The sequence below is a fragment of the Osmerus mordax genome, chromosome 1 (genome assembly GCF_038355195.1).
Source record: "Osmerus mordax isolate fOsmMor3 chromosome 1, fOsmMor3.pri, whole genome shotgun sequence".
In the NCBI taxonomy this organism is placed as follows: Eukaryota; Metazoa; Chordata; class Actinopteri; order Osmeriformes; family Osmeridae; genus Osmerus; species Osmerus mordax.
Window position 1 is genome coordinate 17189109 of NC_090050.1, and position 24897 is coordinate 17214005.

Here is a 24897-nt window from a genome sequence, read left to right on the forward strand (position 1 = left end):
CAGAGAGTAGACAAACTTCAGTAAACTGCAGAAATGTCTATAAAAGGACTTGAACCCTTCACTACCTCTGCTAATATCTAATCCCCCATTACAAAACCCCTTAAACGTGAGTGGGAGCAAAATGTCTTCTCCCTTGGAACCCCCCCCCAGTACCATAAGAGCAATGTGTTTACCAGTCTGTTACATATGGAGTTCTGGGATGACAAAAAGCTGCACAATAAAGACAAAAACTTAGGCTGATTGTTTATTATGCAGGGCAATATTTAGCATTGCAGTGAGTCATGTTTAGGTGTGGGCGGCTGGGAGTTGCTGTGGTACGTGTACTGGTGGAGATGAAGTGAAGGGTTTTAGGTGTGGATGATGTCACTCACGTGGAGCTTGTTGAGCAGGACTGTGTCTGTGGTGCTGTTCCCTCCGGGCTTCGCTGCCTTCCAGAACTGCTTCTGGGCAGAGTAGCGATTCATAGGACACAGCCTGAACAAACAGTCTGGGGAGAGAGAGGAAGAGAATTTTCTAATTTATATCAATTCATGTTTGGTGTGAACTAATGCGCAAGATAACAAAGAGTTGTGTCCAAACCCAGATGAGTTGACAGCAGAGAGGGCACACAGGAGGTTGTAAGAAGGCCAGTGAATATGAAGACACCATCATTATAGATCACAAAAATTCATTGTTCATAGTATGAATGAAATTCACCACACTGTGGTTGATACAGTAAGTGACACGTGTTTGCACACACATGATTTGCATCAGGTCACCATCACGATAAGTCTGAGATCAAAGGACACGAGACAGGCAGTGGTGGAAGAGTGATGCAGCTAGTCATCTCAGCATGTACAGAAAGCACAGGGTGTGTGTGAATGTGTGTTAGCTACAGTTAGGCTCCGGTTCCTGAAAGGGATAGAAAGTAGTAAAGTGTGTGCTATCAGTGACTGCAGTACTGTGTTGAGATTGAGTCAGGCTGTGAGATGAGAGGTGAGTGCTTGGGTGTGAGCTCAGGCCTGTGCTGTGTCGACAGGATTGTGCTTGTGCCAGTCATTTCCATAGACAATAGGCTGTAGACTGGCCTGGGAGTAACAGTCTCTTACACTGTGGTGCATTTGCATGTGGTTTCCCAGAGTTCCTCTTATGAAATGTTCAACTAGCTGTTCATGCATGCTGTTGCTGGAACACCAAGATCAACTAATGCAACCACCGATTCAGAACTGATCTAGAATAGCTGGCCAGCTATACTGTTACTGTTACTGTGATCTTCTGAGGAGTAGTGAAGTACTGCCCACCCATGGGCCCCTCTACCTCCCCACTCTTCAAGGCCTGGCTTTTCTCTCTGACCTCAGATCAGATCTCTCCTCTGAAAAAAAAAAAAAGAAAAAGAAAAGATGTGTCCATCCTCCCCCTTCCTCCCCCCTCCAGCTGCAGAGGCAGCTACGTGACCAAATAAGGGCAGCCAGAACAGGGGAGTGGGATGACGGTGCGAAGGAGGGAGGGAGAGAGAAGGAAAGAGAGAGAGACAGAGAAGGAAAGGGAGAGAGACAGAGAGAGAGAGAACGAGAGAGAGAGGGGACTCCCTGTCATCCATTCCCCCTTTAGGCTTTTTGCAATCCCATGTTATTCTCTTTTCTCCCTCTGCTCTCTCTACAAACTATGAAGAATTTCTTATCCTTCTTCTTCTTGCCTTAATTCTTCAAGTCATTCAGTTCCCAAAACAGAAGCAAGCTCATATGCAGGCTGAGAGAGAATGAGAGAATGCAAGATAGAAAAGGGAAGAGGAAGAAATGAAACAAGCCAGGGGGGATCAGTGATCTACAGTATATCCTCCAGCTTTGTTCTCTTTCAGTGTGTGTGTGTGTGTGTGTGGGTGGGTGTGTGTGTGTGTTGTGTGGGTTTGTGTGTGTGTGTCTCCAGAGGAATTTCCATTCTTGGAGATGGGGCTGATAAACTGTCTACCAGGATCTGATCAAACTATTTGGTGTCATGAAGTCAAAGCCAATGGAATGCAGAACGTAGAAGACCACTCCTGCCCCCCCAGATCCCCCCCCACCCCCCCCCCCCCCCCCCCACACACACACACACACACGTCTTTTTTGTTGTTACAGATTGTGTTTTACCTATAATTAGAACATATAGAAGAGTACAATCACGGTCAGAAACAGTGAGAGCCATGCATGGTGTGTGTGACAGGTAAACAGTCTGTGCTGAAGGCTGGGCTTTGGGAGAGAGCCTCTCATGAGGCCTCTTTTCGCCAGTCAGCTGCAAAAGACAACAAGGAATTCTGTGAGAACTGAAGAATTCCCACTCTTATTCCAAAACCAGAAAGGAAGACTTGAGAGAAAGATGGATATAAATGCACATATCCACGCACACATATTCTCCCATATAAAATCCCATACAACACAGTGTGTTACATATATTTAAGAGAGAGAATAGGAGACATAAAAACATAGTTATCTGGTTTGACGTACTAAACTGGTCCAGTGAATGATTACAAACATGAACACATTAGCTTAGCATTTCTGCTGCTTCTCCAGGATATTCAGCACATGGGAAAAGTCAGCATATTGGAACAGGACTATGACCTACTGACTGTCAAATCAGGAAGCCAGGATTACAACCCAGTCAATCACCCCGGAACAGTCAAACTAAGCGAACCCCACGCATCACACCAGCACCATGACAACCATGTCAGTGCTCCTCCCACACACACAACATAGAACTTGTAGAGTGGGTAGGGTAGAAAATGGTCCTGCTTGTTGAACTGCATAGATTTTATTTTAAAGCATGCAAGACAGTGTAAGGCATTGGATAATCTGAATGAGCAAAATCTAAACAATAAACAGCCACTTAGTCTAAGTAATGCAATTACAGTGTGTCACTAACGGATACACTTTTCTCTGTAAAAACAGTGTGAGAGAAAACGGTGGTATTGGAAACCAACAGGACTGAAGTCATGAGGAAATAAGAACTTTACTACTGTACAGAACAAGAATCAATCAAAATAACTATTTCATAGAAACGACTGATACCCAGCAGCTACCACGGTCAGCTATAGCACTGAGGACATGCCTCTCAGAACAGAGGTCCTCAGGACTCCCACATCACAACAAACACCGCCTGAAGAACCAATCACAGACGAGGTATATCAAAGACCTGGCAGCGATAGACACAACACAGCACGTCCTAGGTGTTGTGTTTGTGCACTTGTACCAGAAACACATACAGTTCAGAGCATCTGACTGCCTTAGCAGAGCCAGAGGATGCACAGGAGTGAGGCCCCACTAGCTCAGCAAGACAATGGACACAGGATGTTCAAGATGAAAGTCCTCATCAATGAAAACCTAATCAGGGGTTCTGTGGGAAAGGTAACCAGAGGAGGAAGATATGGCATTGTACATATTCAACCATCTTCTACAACAGAAAGTTCCAGAAAATAAACATTACCATAATAGGGTCTCTTCAAAACCACTGCTTCTGAAAGCAGGTGTAGGTCAGATGAAGTGTGTCTACAGACCATGTGCTTCTAATGCCACTGTGACTTTGTTACCTTGGAACTATGTAATGACCCGGTGAACACTCACGTAAATAACTTAGTGAAAGAAGGAGATGCAGAAGAGGACAACAGACAATAATGACATTATAAACAACAACTCTTAATGCTTATGTCTCTCACATGCTTTTCATATTTACAACAAACAATGAATGTCCTCTATCCAACCCCTTTCTCTACAAGTTCAACATTTCATTTTCACACAGATAATTTTTTGCCCCCATTACATTTGATTAATCTAGCAGACACTTTCATCCAAAGTGATGCGTGAATAGTGTATGAAGAAAGTGCAGCAGAAAATCGACAATCAGAATAGCAGAGTTCAGTAGTCAAAGGGATGAATCCTCCTGTCATGCAGGCAGTGTTTTTCCAGGTTGTCGTGGCGCACGATGCCTGGGTTTCCCGCAGAGTGAGAGGCTGCTACAGCATGCTGGTGATGAAGAGCTTCTGTGCCGGGGAGGATCTGGCAAGGATGAAGATTAGCTCTGTCTTGTTGGGATTCAGCTTCAGGTGGGGGGAGGACATTCATAATGAAACATTGTTTGATAGAAAACAAACTCATTGTCTAGCCCTTTGGCATGGATACGCTGGGCCAACGTCTGACACAGATCTGACCAAGACAAGGCCTCGGAGATTACTGGAGAACTGAACAAGATGGCTGGAGCAACAGGTCACTGGGTTGTTAAGTTGGTACATAGAAGACATCCCTGTACTGTCCAGAGACTCATTGGGCATTAAGGTAACAGGACCTGCTCAAACTGAGGATTTGCTTTGGAGGTGAATTTAGATTTTGTCACTATTGGTGATATTAACAAAGATTATGCATTAAGAAGCTAGTGTGATTGTGTGTTTGTGTGTGTGCGCGCGTGTGCGCATTGATGCACGCATGAAGTGCTTGTGCTTACATTTGGAGGAAATGGTAAGCATACCTCTGCTGTAAGGCATGCTGGACAAGACCAGCATGCCTCAACTGTGGAGGATTATTTTGCTGTGTCCAGGCCCAGAAACCGGCAGCAGCAACACCGCACCAGCCTGGGACTGGACTCACCCCCAGGGGACTCCAAAATGGAGGACGGGGGGGGGGGGGGGGGGGGGGGGGGGGGGGGGCACCAGGATGTCTCAAATAAGCACTTCCTAAACCCACTTGGACAGAAAAAAAACTTGTGGAAGCAGCACTGTAAGCTAAATAGTTTTCAATATTTAGTTAGTGTTTAAATAAATAGGATGGTTTCTGGTTTGTTTCGTTAAAAAAAAACATCCTCCCAAGAGATCATATCATGTCTAGGTAGAGAGAGCATGTCTTAATGAAACTCAAGTGAGTTTCATTACAGCAGATTTTATGCAGTAGCATGTATGCCTGTTCCCAGCATTACAGGTGACATTGTTGAACATGAGGGAGCCCTGTTCATTAATAACCCTAAAAGACTTGCGGATCTAAAAAGGATTGGAAAAGGATGTCTATTTGTAGCAGGCCCACTCTCCCCTCTGATCAACCATGCTTTTCATCAGCTAGCAGCTGGGTTCCACATTCAAACCTCAGACGTGTTTCAAGACGAGGGTTGTTTCTGGACATGACTCAAGTCTCCAAATCAACTACGAAAGAAGTTCCTCAACTACCCTGAAGCTGCAAAGGGTAACATTATACGATACATCTAAATATGAGAAACAAATATGAGAAACAGCACCCCCCCCCCCCATTCTTGTCTTAAGCTTTTCTCCAGCTCAACTTTGATTAACATCCACCCCGGCCATTCATTGACTTTATCCCACGCATGCATGCACACATGTACAGACAGACAGGCACAGACATAGACATGTGGAATGACGAGTCTTTTATGAAGTTCTGATGCCATTCAGTATTACTGAACACTCTTCTTCCCACTGCAGTATGTTTTACAAAACAAGGACTTCAGAAAGGTTCACAGCCAGAGCTATGCCTGTATGAACACACAGCAGCCCCACACAAAATCATCAGCTGTGATGTCAACATGACTTTTCCCGAGGACACCAACTGTGAACTGGGTCAGCTGACTCCTACTTCCTGTACTAAGGGTAACGTCAACAACTGCAGCAAATGTCCAAGTCATAGGTGTACTCAGACAAACATACTTGTACACATGCATGCATGCACACATTGAATCAGAAACGCATGGACAAAGGAACACACACACACACACACACACACACACACACACACACACACACACACACACACACACGCTTCAGCATCAAAGAGAGCAGTACCATTTGAAGTCCAACAGATTGGGGGCTATCTCCAGAGAAACACAACATATTACATTCAGACATCTTCACAGAGCCCACTATGTAACAGGCTGGCTTTACACAGATAACGTCGAGCTCATCGAAGGCCATATCCACTGTTTGTGTGTGTCCATCTCCTTACCTCGGAACTTCTTAGGAGGGTTGTTGAGGTCCCCAGTGTCAGGCTGGACCACACAGCGGTCATCCACCAAGCTGTAGGTGGGGCACACAAAGCTGGCTGTCAACCATAGGCAGAGAACTGCATACACTATAAATGCATTAAAAGGAAATTAAACTATCCTACCAACAAAACTGTAAACTATAGTGTATCTGTTTAATGTAGGATGTAGGCTACTTCAGGTCTAAAACTATAACAGTACGTATGTATGTGTGTGTACGTGTACGTGTGTGTGTGTGCATGATGATGAAGGCCTGGCCAAGTTGTTTGTTTTCTTTTTTTACAAATGACCTAACCCCGTGAGACAGCTAGATTCGCAAGATCAAGACCATGCAAGAATCCATCTTGTCAAGCTCCATGTTATTCGTTTGTGCCCAAACCACAGTGGTTTGGACCAATCAGGGTCCAATGGAGGAACTACTGGCAGCTATGGGCATGGTTGAAGTTAGCTCATGATAGATGGTGATAGGCAGATAGTTCATCCAATCACCTGCCAAGAAGTGCCTGCCAAACCAAACCCTATTCCAAATAGTTTCCAAGGAAGACTTCCCAGGTGGTTATGTGTAACAAACCATCTGGCATGTCAGGTTACAAAAGAACCCCCATCAAACAAAGTGTACTTGGACATTTTGAAGCCAAGCAACAAAACACAATTTATACAAAATTACATTCATGCATTACTGTTTTCATGCCATTGGACAGCACAGTTGACCCAGACTCCCTTACACCATTCACCCACACACATAATAATGGAATCAGTCAGGGTTAGGTAGCTAGAAAAAAGCCAAGCATTTTTGGAGACAAATTTAGCTTTCACTGATTTAGAATAACATTGGTGTGGAACCTGGCCAGATCCCACATCTATTTTTGCAGTTTCCTATGGAATGCCCACATGGATGTGTCTGCACTGTCTATGATCCACCTAGAACAACTTCACTGGACAGGCACACTCTGGAATGTACACTGTCATTTTATTCAACCGTGTGTGTGTGTGTGTGTGTGTGTGTGTGTGTGTGTGTGTGAGTTAAAATGCCCCTGTTGGTACTGTGTATCCACTTAATTCTATTAGTAACTTATCTGTACTGTAAACACCCAATTTAAAAGCTGATCCCTCTGGTCATACAACCCATTAAAACATACTTCAAAGACCAATGCAACTACATTGTTCACATTTCTGACCTTTGCTTTGCCCACAAGCTCATCTCCAGTTACTGGGGGTGGAAGAATGCTGCTAAGATAGAGATTTGGAGACCAGTACACCCCAGGGAAGATGCCACAGTCCTATTTGTGCCTACTCAAGCCATGTTTTGTTTCTGGGATGTATATAATGCTGTCATTTACAGCATAATGCCCCCAGTTAAAGCTTTGAAAGTGAATGCCTCTGTGATTGTCAAGTATGTGCAATACATTGTGTTTCATATTTTGTGTCTGTGTGTGTGGGCAACAGTGAAAAGGCCACAAGGTCCATTTTGTGACTCAGCTTGAGCTGTGGGTCGATCCATTTTTCATGAGCTGGGGGGGTCTGGGACACTGAGCAGATAACCATGCTAGCATAGCATTACCATCTCTCATCCACCTGATTCACTATCTACCTCCTCCCACAGCATTAACTCAGAACCCTGTGTGTCTTGAACTAATACACTTGTATTATGCAATGTTACTGTGTCGAGCATGTCCCATCTGCCAGTGTCGTTACTTCCCAGGAACCTAGTATAGAGGCACAGAGCCTAATCAATAAAAGGCTGTTTTATTAAGATCAATCTAAATTTATCTTAACTGATCCAATGATGCTTCTCAAGTCAGGAGGCATTGGTACACAACACAATGTAATTCAGTGTACTCAAATTATCTTACTGAAAGGGTTGTGTGTTGCTAAGTGAGCAAACTGCAAAATACAATTTGACCCATGTGAGTACCCCCCTCCCCCTCCTCAGACACACACTCTACACCTACGCTAGCCCTGCATGCCATGAAACACTTCCCAAATAAAGACTTCACCCAAAGACTTAGACACTACGTATGATGTCAGTGTCCAGCAGGGTTTTGACTGTACTAGTAGTGGTCTTGTGGGAAGTGCTTGTTGGAAGGTGAACATACCCCAGGGTGCTGATGAAGCCATTGGTGGAACCTTCTGCATACATGGAGCAGATGTCCCCGATGTGCAGAAAACTGGACATCTTATCGGACATGTCTCACACACTGGTGTACACCTGGAGGAGAGAGGCCAGATCAATGTTTCTACACACAGAAAAAAATCTGTGAAAAAATGTGACTATTCTACTGTAGATTTCTCCAGTAGAACTGTGTAAGAGCAAACCTACAAACACATTTAGCTCAATTATAAGGTCATTAACACAAAGACTGAGTGAAAAAATCTGTAGCATGCCCTCTATTACACAAATGTAGTGTGATTTCGGAATTCTATTCTAGGCATCTATGACAAATGTTTTGGCATAACAGCGACACATGACATTTCAGATTTCCCTCCAGTGTTCCATGGGCCGCACAACACAATTCCAGTTCCCTAGCACAATGGAATCCCATACAGATAACAGTCTGAAACATTTGTATGTAGCTAGGTGGGCTAAAGAGTTAATGATTAGGGGAGGTAGAGAAAAAGGAGGGTCATGCACCTGCACGAGGTCTGACAGTAAGTGCTGAAATTATATTGTGACTGAACCTAGATAGGCCTACTATAACTTACTACATTATTCCATGCATTATGCATGTGGTCTTAAAATGACCCATGTCTCTGCTATAGGTTGCATGCAGGGCTTTGTAGTATTATTCAACTCTGGTCCTGACATGGGCCTAATTTTGATGTGGCCACACTATCACACCTGAATCAAATAATCATTTTAGCCTGCTAGAATCTCTTGTGATTATATTAGGACCAAACCTCAATAGCCTCCGGGACCAGGGTAAAGTTATATTAATGTAGTCCTAGATACCCTATTCAACCCACCCAAATGAAGTAGGCTAAATGGTCTTACAGGGGGCAACAGATTAATTAAAAGTATACATCAATCCCTAAACTGGTCAGGGATGAACCAGCTGTCAATGTCTGGTTGCAATATGAAAGAAAAAAAAATCAGCATTCATTTTCAGACGAGAGTTTTCGTGTGGTGGGTACTTTGTTCACAGCCGACGCACAAAAGAAAACAAATAATCCCCGAAGTCTGGAAATCTTATTTAACAGTGGCTACAGTGCAACATTCTCCGTTAACAGCAACATTGCCTAGGCTACATAATGAAAAATTTTCAACTGCAAAGAGTTTCGTTAAACTTTACCTTCGCAGTGATGGGTGCGTGGACACGTTATATATGCACTGGGTCAACAGGAGAACATTGCCGCAATTTTTCTTTCACCTAATCCATGATTTGGGACCTCTTCCACGAATTGAGTCCAATTTGTTGACAGCTCAATCACCGTGCCCTGTACGAAAGCCTTGCGCTCGGAAGCATACTAAAGCGCTCAGAACCCCGTACCTTCACAGATGATCAAGCCTGCCAGCATTGCTGTATGGGAAATGCCGTTCATGAAGTAGAGCCGCCCTCGATGAACTCCAAGTGAAGTGGTCTTGCGTGACTACAATTCCCAGCTACATTCTTTCTGGTTTGTTGCGCTAAGAACAAACTTCAAACTTCTGAAAGTTCCCTAACTAAATTAGATGTAGCCTAAGCAAGTGCCACTTTAGTGTAATGAGTGGTGGTAAAATCACAATGAAAAACGGAGGCAAATGAAACGAAAACGTTGTAAGTCCTATACAGTCGTAAAACACAAAAGCATCACTGAATTAAATATAAAACATTTTCAGCAAAGAAAATTCAGACTTACATTTTCTGTAAAACGTTTTCCTTAAAAATCACACTACAATAATTTAACAGCTGCGTTGTTGCAGCATGACTAATCACGTGACAATGCCGATTGCGGAAGTAGAGGCGATCTAAGTCTACTGCAAAAAATGTTATGCTATGTTGCGTTTCATGCGTTTTTTTTAATGATTTGTACAGCTTCTGTTCAGGTTGTTGAAGTAAGATCGAATGATCCAACCCCGACAGAACCGGAGGCACAGAGCTGTGGCTGTCACAACCTGAAGAGAGATGTGCTTGTGACAACTGACAGTCATGCATCTGAAGACCCTGCTGTCAAATACTTACAAACCACAAATGAGAAGCCAACACTCAGTACTAAAGGTGGAGAAAAATCAGTTTCTGACAGTCAGGTATGATAAATAAATGCTGTACAGTATGGTCCAACATGAACGTGATTTGATTTAGCAACTGAATGCTAGCAGCCATAGGCTACTGGTCTGCCTTAAAGATTTGCACGGTTTGAATTGTGGGCAGTTAATCAGTGACTAGATTATACCCACAACGACAATCATAGAAAATGATGAAAGAAGTTTGCATCCATGCTGAGATTTAGTTCTGCAACTATCGTACATCCACATTCACTACACTCTGTAGTCATTTGATAGATGTTTTGAGGTTCAGTTTATGATTTGTTGTCTGTGACATGTCTGTGAGCTTAGATCATCTCTGTCTATTGTCTGTAGATGGTCCTGATTTCTGGAGGAGAGTTCCTGATGGGCACAGACAACCCTTGCATCCCGCCGGATGGGGAAGGACCCCAGCGCAGTGTCAACCTGGAGCCTTTCTTCATGGACGTCCATGAAGTCACAAACCACCAGTTCAAGAGTTTTATCAATGCCACAGGCTATGTCACTGAGGTACGTTGTCCCTTGCATATTTCAACTTTTCATACCTACCCTGAGATCGTTTTTAGAAGTTAATTAGTTTCTATGACAGCAGGTTAACAGTGTTAACACGTCAGGTAAGGAGTTAATACATTAAATTGCTAATTGAATGTGTAACAGGTAGACTGTAAATATGACTGACTGTTCTGTTCATCTCTCAAACTGTCTTTTAAACAGGCAGAGACATTTGGAGACTCATTTGTTTTCGATGGAGTGTTAAGTGAGGCAACCAAAAGCCAAATCTCACAAGCTGTAAGTTCTTTGTAAGATAATATGTCAACCAAGACGTTCACCCCAGCACTCTAAACACGCTTCACTCTGAAGAGATCAGTTCAGTGATGTCATTGAGTGTATATTTGCATCATGGGTTGTGTGTGTGCTGTAGTCCTTAGGGCCCGTGGGAGAGGGAGGATATTGGGACACATATTACCCTGTAATCACTCACAGATGGACGTCCACTCTGGGCCGTTGCCATGGAGACTGAGCGAACTGGGGGCCGGGGAGAACAGTTCACATGCTTTGTTTTTGTTCTACAAGTTGGACTTGGTTTCTACTTCCTGTTCTAGCCTAGGGTTTTTTAAACAGTTCCTTTTATCTTTTACTGCAGCACATCTATTGAGTTATCAATGATGCCTTTGTGATTGTTTGTGAACATTGTCTATTCAAAATACCTAGTTTTAGGTTTAGTGAAGTCCAAGTACAAATGGCCTTGGATGATGCCTGGACATATTTATTTGATAACACACTACCTTTGACATCACAGGCTTTTAACTGTGTGAGAATGAAAACATGAGCAAACTAAAACTTAACACCCCCATAAGGATGGTTGTTGGTTTAAGCCACATTGCAACAGCTACCAATCGGTGCCTGCTAATTTCCTGTGTGTATATCCCTTCTTACAAACATAACCCGTGGCCTAGTCAGTTGTGCAATGTGTAAATGTTTTAAATACTCTAGGGATATATTGTGAACAAAGAGCGGGGCATACATTTTGCCTGAGGGTGGGGAATTCAAAAGAAGGAATAAGAGACAGAGAGATAAGCTGATGTAAGACAGTTAGAGGGACACGGTGGCCGTCTCAGAATGGGGATGTGTGAGAGATTCGAATGTAAACATTTTAGTCTCAGGAATGTGACTCTGGTCCCCCGTTTACACAAGTGTAGGAGTTGTGTGTGTGTCTCTCACCGCATCGTGATGTCCTGCAAAGTTATGTTTGCTTCTGCAGTGTACTGTATGTATTGCACTGTAGCTGGACATATGCTCTCCCCGTCGCCAGGTTGCTGCTGCCCCCTGGTGGTTGCCTGTCAAAGGGGCAGACTGGAAGCACCCTGAGGGCCCAGACTCCAGCATCACAGACAGGTGAGAGGTGACAGCTGGGAACAAGGGAAGCCCATTAGCACAATCCCACATCTAGTCTTATCCTCAAATTAGAGTAGAAATGTTGGATTTGAATGTTGCATATGCAGTAGAAATGTAACCTGGTGGTCACACATGCCAGTTATTCTGTTCATGGTACCGTTCTGGACAGTGAATCTGGTTGTGGGTCTAGGACGGACCACCCTGTACTGCATGTGTCATGGAGGGATGCTGTGGCGTACTGCTCCTGGGCCCAGAAGAGACTGCCCACAGAGGCAGAGTGGGAACACGCATGCAGGGGTGGCCTGAAGGACAGGTAGGTTGTCTTCATTGTGTGCATGTGTCTCTGTTTGCTTGTTCTGACCCCCTCTTCCTGTTTTTAGATTGTATCCTTGGGGAAACAAGCTGACACCTAAAGGGCAACACTATTCAAACCTCTGGCAGGGAGACTTCCCCACACACAACTCTGGAGAGGATGGTTACATTAAAACCTCACCGGTAAGAGAGTGATTAAGGGAAGAGAGAAGGAGAGGTGGGGAGGGGGCTTTTACCCAGAGGCTATAGTGGTGAAGCAGGAAGTTGACCTCCAATTCATCCACATCCAGATGTTAATGGTGATGGAGATTTGAATAGAAATCTGGAGTTCATGATAATGTGTCAAAACCAGCTCATAGCTGTACTAGATCCAGTGAATTACATTGAGATAACATTATAGTAACATTCTTCAATGGGTGCAAATACTGACAGCTACAGTATGTTGTAGAATTTATCCCACTAAGGTCTAAGCAAACTTTCAGCTGTGTGACTCCTCCTGCAGGTGATGTCATTTCCTGCCAATGGCTATGGCCTATACGACATGGTGGGAAATGCCTGGGAGTGGACATCTGACTGGTGGTCTGTACACCACACTGCAGACAGACAGCACAACCCAGTAAGACACACACACAGTTCATGTCCCATCCATTTGATGAAGGTGTTCTCATGTCACCTCTTTCTTTTGTAGAAAGGCCCACCATCAGGCACAGACAAGGTGAAGAAGGGAGGCTCGTACATGTGCCACAAGGTGAACGTGGCCGTCATTCACACTGTTTAGTAGATAGCAACACACTACACTGTTACTGTGTACTGGTATGTGGTTCAGATATTTCCAGTCTCTGTAAGATCAATTACATACTAGGATATTAATGTGTCAACCGCTTTTTTTCTGACCAACTGTTGTTTTGTGATGTAATAAATCAGCAGTGTTATAGGCTTATATAGTTATGTCCCCCCCTCCCCCCCCCCCCCCCGCCCTCCTTTCCTCCTCCCTCCCTCTGTCCACAGTCCTACTGCTACAGATACAGGTGTGCAGCCCGGAGCCAAAACACCCCAGACAGCTCTGCTTCCAACCTGGGGTTTCGCTGTGTCTCCCAGGAACCACCCTGACCACACGTCTTTGACCTTTCACTGACAGAATGGTGCAATGCTCTTGACCCCTCAAACATCATGGGGTTCAGGGAAGTTACTCTCAACACTGGCTTGTCCCTGGGACATGTCTAGCCAATTCAACGTGAAATAAAAACATGTTTGTACATTTGTAAATTATGTTGACATTTTTTTCTATGTGATCAAAGATCAAACAAAGATCAAAGAAAGAAAGACTATTTCTTGTGTTATTGATAAATTTGCAAGATAAGCGGAAAATTATATACATTTTTGACAACCCATAAAATAAATTGCGTTTGGTGTGAACACAACAATATTAGAATTGTCCAATTGGGAGGAGATCAAGGGCTTTAAAATATGTATTTTCAATGGCTCTGGTAGGAACATGCCGGTGCCACAACGGCATTGCAATTCCACCAAGCTCCATTGGGGCCTGTAGCAACCGATAATGAAATAACGGCCAATAATGTAATAACGGCTAATAACGTAATAATTTAAATGTAATAAAACCAATAACGTAATACATTTCCAATAATGTAATAAAGTTCCTGAGCCAATAATGTAATAACTGAGGTATCACTTTATTTTATCTTCAATTTCTGGAGAGAAAGTGTCACTCTTAGCCTTAATATTGCATCTTGCAACAGATGCTTAAATATCCGACCTTACAGATACCCCTCCACCCTCAAACCCCCCTCCACAGGAGGCCCTAAGGAGCAATTAAGAGTCCATTTGGATTTATATCTCGCCTTTAGGGTTATAGTACTCCGAGTATCCAACTCTGTGTATGGATAAGACCACTGAAAGGTAAACACATTGAAGACATTGCTAGACACCTTGAAGGCATTTACAATGAGCATGGTCCACCAAAAATTGGACCGCCAAGGCCCCTGCCTTCGGCCGCCGCCCGTCTCGCACTGGAGCCACCCAGTTTATGTACTGATGGGGCCGCTGCCATGACGGGGAGTACGAAGGGCTTCATTTGCAGAGTCAGAGCGCAAAACCCACATGTGAAAGCCACTCATTGCTTTTTACATAGGTAGGCACTGGTACCAAAGACGCTCCCAAAGGAACTCTGATGTACTGGAAAGAGCAGTAGATATAGGCCTAGTTAATTTCATCAAGGCACACCCACTGAAGGACCGACTATTTTCGATTTTATGGTAGGAAATGGGAGCGGAACATCAGAGCTTGTTATTACATACGGCCGTTCGATGGTTATCACGCGGCAAGGTTTTGTCACGACTCTACGAACTTGGGGGGGGGGGGGGGGGGGGGGGGCACAAAATGTTGAAACTTTTCTAAGGGTGCCATGACTGAAAAAAGGTTGGGAAACACTGGGTCAGATAACGACTCATTCCCGCAGCCCCGTCCAGGCGGTGAATTGCAAAACCATACTGAAAACTGCAACGCAGAACTTAAAGACTCACGACTCCGTCAAAGCGCCTGCATGGTCACAGAGTTTGATACACGGAGTACTATAACCCTAAAGGCGAGATATAAATCCAAATGGACTCTTAATTGCTCCTTAGGGCCTCCTGTGGAGGGGGGTTTGAGGGTGGAGGGGTATCTGTAAGGTCGGATATTTAAGCATCTGTTGCAAGATGCAATATTAAGGCTATGAGTGACACTTTCTCCAGAAATTGTAGATAAAATAAAGTGATACCTCAGTTATTACATTATTGGCTCATATTACATATTACAAGGCCAATAACGTAATAACCAGCCAATAACGTAATCGGCCTAAGTTATTACATTATTGGCAAAAAGTTATTACATTATTGGCTCAGGAACTTTATTACATTATTGGCAATTTATTGGTTTTATTACATTTAAATTATTACGTTATTGTCAGTTATTACATTATTGGCCGTTATTACGTTATCGGTTGCTACAGGGCTTTTGCTTCATGCTGAGGAGCAAGGGGTGGGGCCTCGACCTTGTCAGTCAAATTACGATCATAAACGAAACTTGCTATACTCACTTAACGACCAGTTTATAAGAAAGGTGGACAAGTCAACATAGTTTGTGTCGGCGTCAGCACTATTTGAAGCTCTTTGAGGCCAATGCAGCAAGGTATGATCTTTTCACTTCTCACAAGGTGTGGTAAAAATAAAAAATATTAGTTTAGGGGCTTTCTGGCCATGGTAATTACAATATTTGTTGTATTTTTCTTAGCTTTTGGCTCTTAATTGTACAGCACCAGCAATGGGGAGGGGGGGGGGGTAGTGGTAGTGGTCATAAACGAAACTTGCTATACTCACTTAACGACCAGTTTATAAGAAAGGTGGACAAGTCAACATAGTTTGTGTCGGCGTCAGCACTATTTGAAGCTCTTTGAGGCCAATGCAGCAAGGTATGATCTTTTCACTTCTCACAAGGTGTGGTAAAAATAAAAAATATTAGTTTAGGGGCTTTCTGGCCATGGTAATTACAATATTTGTTGTATTTTTCTTAGCTTTTGGCTCTTAATTGTACAGCACCAGCAATGGGGAGGGGGGGGGGGGGGTAGTGGTAGTGGTGTATGTGAAATGTTAAGTTTCGTTCGTGGTCGGATTTTATTGGGTGTGCGAGCACGAACATGTTCGGCACTCCCCTTACTCAAAAGTCTTTCAGTAGGGAAACTATCTGACTACTAACCTGAACTTCATTGCCACAGCCTAAACGTTGTCAATCTGTTCATGAAAATAATTAATTTCAGCCTAAACCGTACAACGGAACGTTAAATCCAATTCAACCAACGCAATCGCTACCAAGACGAACACAGCAGTAGCCTAGTACTGTACCGTAGTAGTACAATTTACCGGGGCAGCTTCTCAACACAGGGTTATATCGCATTTTGCGTTGTTACTGACAATGATCGCTACCAGTGAGCTTTTTATGAATGAGCAATTTTCCACTAAATAAATGTCAAGCTTATTTACGTTTTGGGGGGCATATTTTCAGTTAGCAGATGGTACCGTTTGAATTGCGATTCCATCTTCTAATGCCGGGTAACGTCGTAGAATAATCTTCAAAGGGGTTGTTTATTCATGAATGAATGCAATATGAGTAGGCTAAATGCCTGAAAATATCATGAGAAGAGAAAAACTTAAAATGACGTTTAAATCATAGAGATTAGGTCAATTTTTACACCGGTCTGCAATAATGTCACGAAAACACGCGTGACTACCTTTGGCAGAACATTCGTTTGGCATCTGTTAACTTGGGGGATAGCTAGGCTAACTATAGCTTTACTGCAAGGCAGCTGCAGAAACGCCACAAGCAAAGAGGCCAGGGTGATAAATATTTACTCATTTTACTTTGTGATATGACACACAATTGTGATGTGTAATGTACAATATAAGCTGATATTATTAAGGAAGTACATCTACTTTCGGAAACAGTAGTCTACTATTTCACTGACATATTAGCATCATGACATTAGCCTGTGTTGCCCGGGCAACACATACTACAGTGGTCTATGATGTATCTGTTTTCAATCGTTAAAATAAACATTCCTCACATATACATTTTCGTTGTAGGATTTATTCTGACATTAGTAAACGATTTGTTGGTGAAATTACCATTACCTGTGGTTTCAAACCAGTGTAGCTCACTGCAACGCTGTAGCCTACTGTACCCGAGACACTAGTGTGAGTAGCTAACAACAACTCCTCAGCTGTTTAAGTCAAACGGCAACAGAACATGTTCGGCACTCCCCTTACTCAAAAGTCTTTCAGTAGGGAAACTATCTGACTACTAACCTGAACTTCATTGCCACAGCCTAAACTTTGTCAATCTGTTCATTAAAATAATTAATTTCAGCCTAAACCGTACAACGGAACGTTTAATCGAATTCAACCAACGCAATCGCTATCAAGACGAACACAGCAGTAGTCTAGTACTGTACTGTAGTAGTAGAATTTACCGGGGCAGCTTCTCCACACAGGGCTATATCGCATTTTGAGTTGTTACTGACAATGATCGCTACCAGTGAGCTTTTTATGAATGAGCTATTTTCCACTAAAGAAATGTCAAGCTTATTTACGTTTTTGGGGGCATATTTTCAGTTAGCAGATGGTACTGTTTGAATCGCGATTCTATCTTCAGCCGGTAAAGTCGTAGAATAATCTTCAAAGGGGGTTCTTTATTAATGAATGAATGCAATATGAGTAGGCTAAATGCCTGAAAATATCACGAGAAGGGACAACTTAAAAGGACGTTTAAGTCATAGAGATTAGGTCCATTTGTACACCGGTCTGCCAAATGTATTGTTTTGATTCAGCCTGTCAGCTGCCTCTTGCAGGGGAAATGAGAAGACATCATATTTCATTCTACACTTCACTCGTATTTTGAGTTGTAAATGAGCAGCAAAAAAAAGATGCTTTTAAATCTATGTAATCTTTATAAATAATAAGTAGGCCCGATGCATTTTTATATAAAATATACAGACCCCTGTGCAACCGACGCAAGCAAGCACACCCTACAATTTCCCCAGAAATTGTATCCTCTCTAGTTCATGTTAATAGTGCGTATAATATTTGTTTAATTATGAGCATTGGTAACATTATTTGTGGTATATTCTGTATATGCTGTGGCGGGAGTGTGATGTTAATTGTGTACGTTCTGTGTTGTTTCAGCACCACACTCATTCCTACATGTAAACGGAAAACTCAACAAAAGAAAGCCGTGTCCAAGAGTTGTGTTCTAACAGACACCCCGGCAGCGAACACAACATACCAACCAGCTAACTAACCCTAGTTATTTAATTTCTCACCTACATCTATCAAAATAAGTATCACAGGTAGTGTCATTTATTTCGCCAGCACTTCCTGGGATTCTAAAGTAAATCAAAGGCTCTTGTCAATAGAGAATGAAGCGCACCAATGCCAGGAGGGTGAAAGAAACGTACTTCTATGGGGAACACTTGACCATAGACGCAATGCGAGATCGGGAGGATCTTCCTTGTTGTATCAGCATCATAAATAACTTTCCCCAGCTCCCAGAAATAGAGTTTCATATTTCCAAAGTAGTACATGTCACCACTAAGTCTGGCTTGGAAAGAATCTTGAAATCAGAGGGGTTTCGTGGATTTAAGGGGGGGTTTCTTGGACATGATCCACATCTCCTATGGTGGGGTTTGGCTATTGAAGATGCGGACATCCAAATTGCAGAGGACCGATTCCTGGAAAAGAAAGCCTTGCAGAAGAGCATGCAGGAACCCTTCCTAACCAAATTCACTACCTCACCAGCATTCCAGATGGACAAATCTCGTTATGGGAACTTTAAGTTTACTTTCAGTCTGGGGGACATGTTGCAGAAGTACAGGGAGCAGATTTGTGGTGGAGATGGGCCGGTAATGAGAGTGTATGGGACTACTGTTTACAAACAAGAGATCATGTACACTGTGATTGTCCACAGCCCCAGTGTGACGGAGTTTGACCAGTACCCAGATCTTAACGAATGTGGGAATGATGCTGTTTGTATATTTAACAACAACAACATTGTTTGGCGGGCACAAGCATTGTCAGAAACTCATTATTTTAAGCCTGTAACTCACGACGAAAGGCCACACATTATAGAAGCAGAGGAGATTGTTCATTTGCAAGGAAGGGCAGTTGTCTGGGACCATGTGAACGTGGCGTTTCATGTGCCACAAGGCCAAACACTGAGACTAGACAAGAAGAGCCTTATCCAAAACCTCACTGCCTGTGAGGCTGCTGACCCATTCATTGGGCGGTGGTGTGCAAACAAAAACCTAAGACGTCCATGCACGTGTTGTCCTTGTACCCTCCCAGAGGCCCAAAGTATAGTTGCGCAGTTAAAAGTAGAGGAAAGACCGGAACAAACAAGTTAAATCAGTCATATCATTTACCGTAAAATGATATACTTTGTACTTTGAGTCAACAAATGAAATCAATCAAAATACAGTGTAGATGTTTTATTCAATTCAATCTTGCATTTTCCATTTAACCTCCTTCTGATACAATGTGTTTTTGGTTCAACCTTGGAACTAATTAGTTGTTACATATTGACAGACATGACGAGCATGGTTTAATCAGCTGAAAATCATGTGTCTTATCGATGTTAAAGTAGACATTTATAGCCATTATAAAAGCTAATAATCCTTTACTGAGCTGAGCCCTTCTCTGGATATCATGTACAGTGTTTGTATATTGCTGCTTTATTACTGCTGTATGAGCACCAACCAGGATTTCAGACATGAAGCATACAATGTACTTACTGCACGCCCACAGATGGTCACTAGGTTGTGGTTTATTCTCATTATTCAGCACAAGTTCTTTTGGTACCACTAGGGTGCAACAAAGCTCCAAATACGTTTATACAAGACACATTGAATGATCTATCTTCAAGTTACCACAATGTCTAATTCCTTTACATAGACATTCACCACCTCTCCATCTTGATTCCTACTCAGCCCTTTCAGCTAGTCACCTTTGAAGAGGTCTGTCCTTAAACCACTGATCGGTTAACAATAAGATAATGATGACTTTATTACTTTTATTCTGTTTGTAATGTTCTGAATATAATAAACAATGTTTGATCTATACCTTGCTATATTAAGTTGATGAGCACATAACCCTTGGTTATGTCCAGGAGAGAAATATGCCTATCTATTAATTATGTTTTTTTGTATCATTGATAAACTGTCATTATGCTGTTTTCTTATGCCTGCATAGCCATAAGTTAGTTCTTTGTAAGGTGCGACTAGGAAAGGCCTGTGTCACTAATGTAAGTCAGAGGTCACAATATTGCCAAAGTGTATAATGCCATGCAACTTTGAATGAGGAAAATAGAAGGAACATCAAGGCCATTTCTAGGAGCCCTATCTAAAGACCTAAACAAAAGCTATCTAGAACACAGTGTCCTTTTTCAGTGCCTGTGAAGGCTATGCTAATCATTTTGTATCCTCTCATATTGTAATACCATATAATCCCTTGATTTCCTGTATTCATGGTGCAGTCCTCTGAGATGCTCAACTTGAGTGTATCAGACAGCTGCACCTTACAGATCTGTAATAAATACGTTGATTTTGTCTTGAACTTGTATTAACTATTCCCTTCATTGACTTGGTACTTTCAGAGCAATTGTGTATTATCAGAGATGTGTTCACCTTTTTGCCCAATCCTGAACTCCACTGCTCCACCTTGATGTAGGCCATTCATTACCCCCTCTTTCATTTGAGTACTGAATGTTGAACTTTCTCTGATCAGATGATAAGGCTCATGGAAGCAGCTTGGAGTGAGCTGAATATCGGTCTGAGAGTCAACAGTGAAGGGTCACTAAGCTCGCTTTCTGTTAATACATCATGGGTATTGTTGTACCTACTAAATAAAAAATAGACAAATATGTAAATCACCAAAACAGAATGATGGAGACATAATTTTAAAAAGAAAAAAAGTTTTTTATTTAAACTTTCTCATCCATATACAACATTTTGAGTGTTAAAATCACAAAAGTAAGTAGTCAGTGACTGATTCTAGCAATATCGGAAAGAGCAAATGAGACTAAATTATAAAGCTACTACTATAACTCATAACGGTATGTTATCATAACATTCACGTTTCTAAAAAGCACGATTATCAACCAATTAATTCCTAATATTTCCAATTACAATTACAAAAGTCTCAAATTATAGTTGATACAACATTACTGTACAATCGCTAACATTATTCAGTAGGCAGACTAGCATGTCTAAATCCCTCAGTCAGCTTGTAATTAGAGTCAACTCTGTAAAGGAAACTCTGCTACCTTTCAGTGCACAACAGATTACCTGTCTTACAAAACGAGAGAAAGACACATTTATCTCTACTATTACTGCAAGAGGAACAGTAGTCCCAACCTGCATAATAGACCCTAAAAAAACGAGACCAGAAGAATAAATTGAAAAGCTGTGCTATCAAAATGCATCACAGAAATAGAGCACAGCAACTAATAAGACATACAGTACGACCTGGAAGCTAAGCACAGCTGCCATCTTGGAAAGTCCAAAACCTTAAAGACCTACGGAGAGAATCAAACAAAGGCGATACGCTATACTAATAAAAACCCAGTCCTTATTCACTCTGCCTCTTATTAGCAAAGCTGAAGATACAAAAAACATTTGCAACTTTATATGACTTTTGCACCAAAATGGCAAAAGTGTGTCTGTGTGTGCTGCTGTGGGGAGCTCCAGGGTCTGGCCTGGTAAGGTCTCCTCACCACATGTAGTAGCTACGAGTGGTGTCCACAGGAGAAGGTTTGCCCTCCACACAGCCCTCCTTGTCCTTCTCACTGTCTGCCTCCCACAGGTTGATTAGAGGTGGGTAGAGCTCATTGAGGGGAATGGAGGATGTCTTCTGCATGTACTTCTTCAAGGAATGGTGGTAGTTCTTCCTCTTCCATCGGCGGGCAATGTAGATGCCCACCGTGGCCAAGCTGAGGAAGGCCAGCATGGTGGCCATGACAGCCAGAAGAGCGGCGCTGGGACGCTGGTCAGACACATCCAGAGCGAAGGTGACACTGCGGGTTGTCACGTTGACGCATGACTTGTGGGTCTGCAGGTGGACGTTGGAGACGGTGAGACACACCTCGTACTCGGTGGCGGGTTGCAGGTGTGTGAGGTTGTATTCGTGGACGTCCACAGGGACACGTGCAGTGTACGTGATGTGGGGGTTGTCGATCTTCATCGTTGCCGAGGCCCATTTTAGGTTGGAGGTCATGACATTGGAGTTGACCTTCCAGGAGACCAGGATGGAGTGGGACTCGGTCTGCTTGACGTACATTTTCATGACCTCGGCACTGTCCAGTAGGGTTCCGTTGACACGGATGGTAGTGACGCGGGTGTCCGCTCCCTCTGAGTTCTGGGCCACGCAGGTGTAGCGGCCAGAATCCTCCACCTGTACATGAGACAGCCTCAGGGTCCCCTCGCTGCTCAGGTGGTAGCGATCTAACACGGTGTCCATGGTGATCTTGGTCCCCAGAGGGGAGACCCAGTAGATCTCGGGCTCGGGCTCGGCCATGGCCCGGCAGTCCAGGCTGACACTCATGCCCAGCTCCAGGCTCAGGTGGCTGGGGAAGGTGTCGTGGGAGATGAGGGGCAGACACTGTTCTGGAGAGTCCTGGAGCTTCACCTCTCTGACATGCTGGCCCCGAAACTCGAGTGGAGAATCACAAAGCATGGCGAGGGGCTCCATGAAACGAACTGTGGTTCGGTTGGAGATCATCCACTGTATGACGCAGTCGCAACGCAAAGGATTGCTGTGGAGGCTGATCTCCCTTAGATTGGGCAGAACCTCCACAGTGCGCTGGTAAATCGAATTGAGGGCATTGTTGTTAAGCATCAGGCTCTCTAGAGAGGGCACGTCCCTGAAGGCCAGTCGGTGGATGTAGGAAAGTTTGGGGTTGTTGGTGGCCTCCAGCTTGGTAAGTTCAGGTAGGTTGTCTAGTGCGTAACGGTCAAAGGATACCAGCTCCACCATGTTGTTGATGCCCAACTCCTTCAGACGCAGCATGTTCCTGAAGTCTCCCTCCTGGATCTTGTGAACAGGGTTTTTGTTTAGATCTAGGAATTTCAGATTGGGAACCTTCTGCAGAGCCAGCTGAGGGATTCGGACCAGCTTGTTGTCATAGAAGGATAAACTCTCCAGGTTGTCTAAACCCACTAGAGCATTACTGGGAACGTCGGTGAGATCCATACCAGCCAGCACCAGACTCCGCAGAGTCCCTAGAGGTTTGAAATTCATGTCCAGGAGACCAATGACTGGGTTCTCTCCAATCATGAGGATCTCCAGGTTGGGGGTGGCCTCGAACCAGCGGCTATCAATGACCCGGAGCTTGTTTGAGTTGAGGTGGAGGCGCAGAAGGCTGCGCAGGCCAGAGAAGGCCCCAGGAGTGATGGAGCTGATTTGGTTGTGGTTGATGTAGAGCTCTTGCAGGTTAGACAGGTCCTGCAGACAGTGGTCTGGCAGCTGACTGATCTGGTTCTCCTCCAAGTGCAGGGTTGTCAGTTGGTTCATGTTGGTCAGGCCCACCGCCTCCACACTGCTGAAGTTGTTTTGGGAAAGGTCCAGCTCCGTCAGGTTGTACAGGACCTCCAGCTCACCGGTCGTGTGGGAAATGGAGTTGCTCTGGAGCAGCAGAACCTGGGTGTCCGCTGACAGGTTGGTGGGGATGCGAGTTAGCCTCAGATCATTACAGTCCACAGTGGTGGCCTCCCTGTAGGTGGACTGAGGAGTAAACCAGGGCCGGATCTCACACACACATAGTCGAGGGCATTCCCCAGCCTGCACCAGGGGCAGATTCAGTACCACACACATCCAAGCCAACAGAGGCCATGGGAGAGAGGTGAGAGCCATGCTGTCTGCTCTCTGTCTGGTTACTCTGGGCTGAGAGGAGAGGCAGGGATCCTGAAGAGGGCCTGGAGGAAAGCTTTGAGATGGGACATCAACCACCAGTGATCAAGAGCATCAGTGTCTTCCCTCTGCAGCGAACTGGTGGGCTTCTGTTTACCGAGCAGTGTTGTCCCAGCCTGTGGAAAAGCCTATTTGAGGAAAGGAGGCCAGGGGATGGTCAGGGCCCTTTCCTTCTTCCACTGGGGGCTTATTTTATCCTCTCTTCCCGCAATTCAGCAGAACAAGTCTGAAAGACACAGAAACCAGGTCAGGAATTAAAGCAATGCAATACGGATAAACAGCTTACATTATATTCATCACAATTTCACAGATTTAGATCATGTGAAGAGGGAGGGAAAATGAGAGAGATTAGAACTTAAATACTTTCAGAATATATGTATGAAAAGTCAAACTAAAGCTAGCATCTGCCATGGCTAGACTGAATCTTGACATTTTCACATTTCTCTAGAGGAAAGATGCCTGTCTCCCCTGCAGCAGCACCCCCCCAGACCTTTAGAGTCGTTATTAGATATGCATATCAGGGCAGAATCAATCTGTGAAATTATTTGTTGCTATTGTGCTGAGTTCATTTATATCTCTTAATGGCCTTTACACACAGTTACGGGCAATTCAAAAACAGGTGAACAAGCCAGCCTTGTACTTTCGAGTTCAAATGGATCAGTTAGATTGTCTGTAAAAATCTGATAACACTCGACCCAGCTCTAGTCTGCTACTGTAGTTAAAAGAAAAAATGTTTTTAGAAACCAAATACTGAACTCATAGATGTGAGACACATATTTCAGAATGGTATGACTATTTATGACATTCTCTATGTTCTGAAAATGAAATAGACATCACTGCCAGTTATTTTAATGACTGAATGTGTGAGTGAATTCAGTTACATCTCCAATAAAAGTTTCCCCCAAAATAAAATTTTCATTACAGTTTTGTGCAAAAGTTTATAAAACATCAAATGAAGATGATTGTTTGCACAGA

General features: G+C 43.5%; 4 protein-coding genes across 5 annotated transcripts in view; 2 read left to right on the forward strand and 2 right to left on the reverse strand.

The window, feature by feature from the left end:
* The window catches only part of LOC136951764 (inositol 1,4,5-trisphosphate-gated calcium channel ITPR1), a 52893-nt gene extending 43483 nt beyond the window's left edge, over nt 1-9410 (reverse strand). Inside the window, exons 1-4 of the mRNA XM_067246365.1 lie at nt 9276-9410; nt 8082-8194; nt 5949-6019; nt 372-487 (exon numbers count right to left, since the gene is read on the reverse strand). Of these exons, the coding sequence (XP_067102466.1) occupies nt 372-487; nt 5949-6019; nt 8082-8173 (279 nt within the window). The 5' untranslated portion in view covers nt 8174-8194; nt 9276-9410. The remainder of the gene's footprint in view (nt 1-371; nt 488-5948; nt 6020-8081; nt 8195-9275) is intronic.
* Nucleotides 9411-9912: 502 nt separating this feature from the next.
* Nucleotides 9913-13681, forward strand: sumf1 (sulfatase modifying factor 1). 2 transcript variants are annotated; one of them, XM_067235263.1, is made up of 9 exons: nt 9913-10210; nt 10544-10717; nt 10922-10996; nt 12021-12103; nt 12294-12416; nt 12484-12598; nt 12918-13031; nt 13104-13163; nt 13424-13681. In XM_067235263.1, exons 1-9 carry the CDS (start codon nt 9950-9952, stop codon nt 13523-13525), a joined length of 1107 nt encoding a protein of 368 aa, XP_067091364.1. In that variant the 5' UTR covers nt 9913-9949; the 3' UTR covers nt 13526-13681. The 2 variants fall into 2 exon arrangements, with proteins under 2 accessions (XP_067091364.1, XP_067091356.1); XM_067235255.1 differs by having other exon boundaries at nt 9927-10210; nt 12273-12416.
* Nucleotides 13682-18191: 4510 nt separating this feature from the next.
* Nucleotides 18192-20571, forward strand: LOC136946015 (uncharacterized). The gene has a single exon (XM_067240188.1). The coding sequence runs from the start codon at nt 18381-18383 to the stop codon at nt 19362-19364; it is 984 nt and encodes a 327-aa protein (XP_067096289.1). The 5' UTR covers nt 18192-18380; the 3' UTR covers nt 19365-20571.
* Nucleotides 20572-21061: 490 nt separating this feature from the next.
* Nucleotides 21062-24096, reverse strand: LOC136944046 (leucine-rich repeat neuronal protein 1-like). Its single transcript, XM_067237609.1, has one exon. The coding sequence runs from the start codon at nt 23863-23865 to the stop codon at nt 21727-21729; it is 2139 nt and encodes a 712-aa protein (XP_067093710.1). The 5' UTR covers nt 23866-24096; the 3' UTR covers nt 21062-21726.
* Nucleotides 24097-24897: the final 801 nt, after the last annotated feature.